Genomic DNA, 4,906 nt, shown 5'->3' with positions numbered 1-4,906 from the left:
CAGGAATTGTGTTCAGGACTCAGGGCATAATCTCTGCCACTGCCTGATTTTTTGTGGCATCTCTTTATCTATTTGCACTTGAAATGTTTTTGCCTTGTTTGTCTGTGGTCCTTTGTGTTTGTTTCTGGAGACAATGTAAATGTGGTGTTCTGCTGCTGCAGTGGCTATTGATGGAGTTTGCAACCATGTAAGTACAAAGAATTACCCTTATAAATAATTTCATCACTCTTCCTCCATGAAAAATGGTTTGGCTCTATCAACCTCCAAAGAAGCACAAATAAAAAGAGCAATTTCTTTCAAATGCAGGTCAGCATTATCAGATGTATGACACAGAGATCCCACTGGGTCTGATTTTGTCTGTGTTTGTGCCTGTTTTACTGAAAGCATAGCCATAAGTTTGATGAACCACTGAGTTATGTCATGTCAACCAGAATCTGAGCCAACCCTCTCATACCAGCGGTAATGGATTTATTTCAGGCCAGAGGTAATCTTACCATCTCCAGCCTTCCAGACTTGCAACCAAGACCATGGCCACTTCCAAACTGTATTTTCTGTTCTTTCTGGAGGTACTATTTGGGACCATTCTGTGTCCCTATTGCTCTCTCTGCCGCATGAACAGAACCATTGCCAGGTAGTGTTCTTTATGGGCTGGAAAAACATTAAAATCTTTTTAGCAGATTCATAAATGTCAACTTTGTGGCATCCTGTGTTGTGGTTGGCTATGTGGTCACCTCTTCCTCATAAGTCCTTGAGACTATGAATAGAGGGAAGAGTTGGGAATGGCCAATTTTAGCATTGAGAAGAGGCTGGAGCAAAGCTGTGACCTTCAGTGATCCAACCCAAAGGCAAGGATTGACTTCTTACCAAATGATTTCTCCTTGATGCAAAGGACTGGCAAGGCGGGATTGTCTTTCCCTTTTGCATCGGGACTGTGGTCTGTCTTATGTCTGAGGAACAAAGGAGTGATTTGGGGGCAGCTGTAATTGCATTTTTGGAGTGAGTTCCTGTTCAGATTTAACACTGTGACATTATGCTTCTTCTGATGCGTGTAATTAAAACAAAGTAAAAATAATGTCTTTTAGCCTGCCATGGTCTGGTCAAGGAGTTGGAAATATGTTGTGCTCTAAGGAAGAGGGTGGAAAAAAGAAGAGGCTGCAAGGGACAAGCGGACTGTTTTGAAAGACAGCTAAAAAGGAAAAGAAAAGAAAACAAGAAAGCAGAGCAAAGAGGAAAGCCAGAGACGTAGGAATAATGGCACTTGGTTCAGTCTGAATTTATCATAATTTCTAGACCCTGATTTACTTAGATCTTTTTATTTGGAGTACAGCTGCATTTCTGGTGCATGATGAAAGGATCGTGCTCTTTTATGTGTCTCTTTAAGCTTTTACCCTTTTCTGACCCACTACATTACCCTCAGGGTCTAAGAATTCTGGAGCTGGCAGGACTCAGGCTGAGAAAACATATCTCAATTGGTGAAAGGAATCTCTGGAAATACCTTGCAAGTTGAATCTTATTACCCTGATCTACCTACAAGAGACCTTCCTTTTGTGTCAACTGTCAAAGCAAAATGGCAGTATTTTCCCAGTGCCAAAACCAAGCAACCCTCAGCCTGTGTCCTCCTGCCTGGTCACCAGTCCCTGTTCATGGTGGGTGCCTGGAGATTTGCAGGGAATGAACACCTTAAGTGATCTGCCCAGTGAGGGATATCTCATCAGGGATTGCCTTGTTTGATTTTATTGGCAAATACAGTTGCATTTTTACTCAGCTTCTGGCAAGAAATGTCCCTTTCCACCCCTAATATCCCCTCCAATTGCATCCTTCACCACTTGGCCAGCTGAGGACCAGTGCTAATTCACACTCTCGGGCAAACAATTTCCAGGGTATAACATTCAGGTATCTGGTCTACTTGAGGCAGATCTCTGGTGCTGTAGTGATCTGGGCTACAGTTATTGACACGGCTGGGTGCTCTTAGTGGCATGTGATGGGAATGACCACCAGTGCAAGGACACATGCATAGCTGTCTCCCTGGTTGGTGATGGCATGTGTTGGTTGGAGAAGGGGAGGAGATGGTTCCTGGCTGGATCAGGAGCTTAAGGGGGAACGGTCTGCAAGACTCTCCTGACTTTGGTCTCTAGTAAAGGGCTCGTTTGACGATTTCTACTGAAGAAATGGCAATGTCATTGAGAATCTGCAGCTTGGTGATGGATGAAAGCTGCTTCTGTCGATGCTTGTACTGTAAGATTTTGTTTTCATCGATGAAAATGTGGAAGTAGTCCTGGTCAGAGTAGATTTCAACCTGGAAGAGAGACTGTGTTAGGTTTATCATGTGGCTATGTGTCCTCACTGGACCTTGCTGCCATCATGCCACTGAGTGCTTGGATCTGGGCACATGCATCTAAAACCCATTTCAAATCCCGCCAGAGCTGGTACACACACTGCTCACCTCCATTTTGGGCAAAAGGAGGGAATATCTAAGATCTTCACCTCATGATAGCAGAAACTGTGATAATGCAAAGCCTAAATGGAAAATAAATGCAGCATCCAGGGTTTATTGCTGGAGCTCTGCGTGTCTGTGACAGAACTGGGTGTAAATCAGCAGCAAATTGGGGTGCAAGAGAAATACTGCCAGGAGCCAGAGCCAAAGAGGGATGTTACTGATGGTGCTGGCAGGAAAGGCAGGGCCAGATCCATGAGGAGGACCCCAGTAGTGACTGGATCACTTCTGTCTCGCACAAGGAGACCCATGGGGTGACACAGGGTTACCTGGAAGGGCTCCTTTGCTTCGAAGGGGAAGGTGTTATTAACCTCTTCCTTCCCCCAGTGGTTGGCGAGGAAGGAGTTGCAGACGATTCTGGAGCTGGAGAAGCGAGGGTTAAAGTGGAGAGCGATTTGGTCTCCAGGATCACAGAGCAAATTAATTTCAAACCTAAGATAGCGAGACAAAGAAGTGATGGAGAGCCTGAAGTGATGCTGCTCTTGCAAGCCAGGAGAGGTATGAGCAGAGTCCCAGTCCTTACATGCTCGCACTGGAACTGGTCTCCCCCTTGACCACAACGCTCCAGCCAGGACACATCCCTTCTGGGTACAGGGCCTCGAACTGCCAAGGAGGTGATAGTGAAGCACAGTAAGATGGGAGAGGTGCATGGCCCCACTCATCCCTTACACATCTTCATCTTCCTCACCCTCTCATTGTCTTCTCCTTTCCCCCTACTTCTCATGCAGGCACACTCTCTGCCCTGTCTTTTTCTCATTCCTAAATAAACCCAGGGGGTTAGGTTATTCTATCTCAGTTTTTTACTTTATTTTTGCTCCCTGATCCCACCCAGCTCTTTACAAAAGGCCTCAGGGGCAGCAAATCCCACCTTGTAAACTGTATGTTGTAGCAACTTCATTTTGTATCAATTTAAAGAAAAATGTCATGTTTCTTTAATAAGAACCTGAATGCCTTCATTGTCAACACAATGTCAACAAAGATGCTCTGCTCCTTCTCCCTGCCTGCGCAATACAAAATCTGAAGCAGAAAACTTTGTGATGCTCTGAAGCAGGATGTGAAAGACAAGGACTGATCAAGGAACGGATGTGCAAGGTGTCATCCAGCCTGTCTTTATCCAGGGTTACATAGGTGACTCTTCCCATGACATCCTGCCTGATCCCCTCTTTCTCCTACTCCTCCCATCTCCAAGGTTAAACTTGCATAAAATGAGCTGGAAGATGTTCTTTTTTGAATAATTCATAGTTTTATTAAATAACTCATTTTAATAAGAACCGCTTGCCATTTCACCTCTCTTTTTTTAGCACTCTAATAAACTTGCTTTCGTGAGCATCCCCTTCTCTCAAACTTAGGCTCACACTGGGAAAATCTCTCTAGCCTTGGCATCTCCAGTGCCAGCTGTGTGCCTTGCTTTCCCTCTCTGTAGCTCAGCATTAAGAGCGAGTGACAATGGCAGCACCCAGGTTAGCCTTGCCTTGACCCTTAGCTCCTCATCATTACAACACCCTCAGCAAAAGACACAGCACATACACAGGAAAGAGCAATTCCCTCTTTGCTAACGGTTGTCACAGTGGAGACAGATAGCAAAGCACAGATCTTCTCTGCTGAAGCATTGCTCTCAGCTTAAACACTTCCAAAAAGAAGTGTTGCCATCAGGGCAGCATTACCCCAGACCAGCCCTGGTATAACCGAGATAAAAAAGTCTGTCCTATAGCACTTTGAAAGCTGTGAAGCTCTCAGCTTTGCAATAGCCTGGACTGAAATAGAGGAGTAGCACTGCAAGTAGCATCCCCACTTCTTTCAGGATTTCTTCCTTTCTTATGCTTATCTGTGCCACTTTCCTTTACCCACCGCCTGCCCGTGCTCTGTCACCCATCAGACAGACCAGGCTGTGCTGTCTCCTGTCCCCAGTGCTTACCCGCAATGCCATCCTGCTCGCCTGTGCCGAAGTCCCAGCTGCGTGTACAGTCACAGGGGTCTATATAGAGGCTGCTGACTGGGAGCCCATGTGTGCAGGGATTAGCAGTGACAGCAGCTGAGGTCTCATTTCAGAGCCGGCTATTGGACATGGCTGGGAAACGGGGAGCAGCAAATCCTGCTGCCCACCCCAGAGGGGTCAGCTCACTCATGCGTGCAGGGCTAATCCAGCACTGCTGCTGCCTGCACAAAGGCAGCGGTGAGCAGGCAATTCTGAGCTGTGACGTGATCACAGGTCCACAGCATGATCGGGGCTGGAAGGGACCTTTGGAGATCATCCAGTCCAACCCTCTGCTAAAGCAGAGTCACCTAGAGAAGAAATGGAGCCGGTGTACAGCACTGACAGGGCAGACAAGCTGCAATTGGGAGTACAGGTGTGTTTAATGCATTAAGGAAGGATGAAGACTCCCAAAGCTGGGGGCGATACCAGGAGTCTCA

General features: G+C 46.4%; 1 protein-coding gene across 1 annotated transcript; it reads right to left on the bottom strand.

Annotated features, from left to right (window-relative positions):
• Nucleotides 1-2,131: 2,131 nt before the first annotated feature.
• On the bottom strand, nt 2,132-4,421 carry LOC104543229 (grifin-like). Its single transcript, XM_010187786.1, has 4 exons — nt 4,410-4,421; nt 3,018-3,097; nt 2,764-2,926; nt 2,132-2,296 (listed from the first exon to the last, which is right to left on the bottom strand). The coding sequence occupies exons 1-4, from the start codon at nt 4,419-4,421 to the stop codon at nt 2,132-2,134; spliced, it is 420 nt and encodes a 139-aa protein (XP_010186088.1).
• Between the last annotated feature and the right edge of the window lie 485 nt (nt 4,422-4,906).

Source organism: Mesitornis unicolor, unplaced genomic scaffold, assembly GCF_000695765.1.
Source record: "Mesitornis unicolor isolate BGI_N332 unplaced genomic scaffold, ASM69576v1 scaffold8727, whole genome shotgun sequence".
Taxonomy (NCBI): Eukaryota; Metazoa; Chordata; class Aves; order Mesitornithiformes; family Mesitornithidae; genus Mesitornis; species Mesitornis unicolor.
The sequence above is the reverse complement of the archived record's forward strand: the minus strand, read 5'-3'. Positions and strand labels throughout refer to the sequence as shown.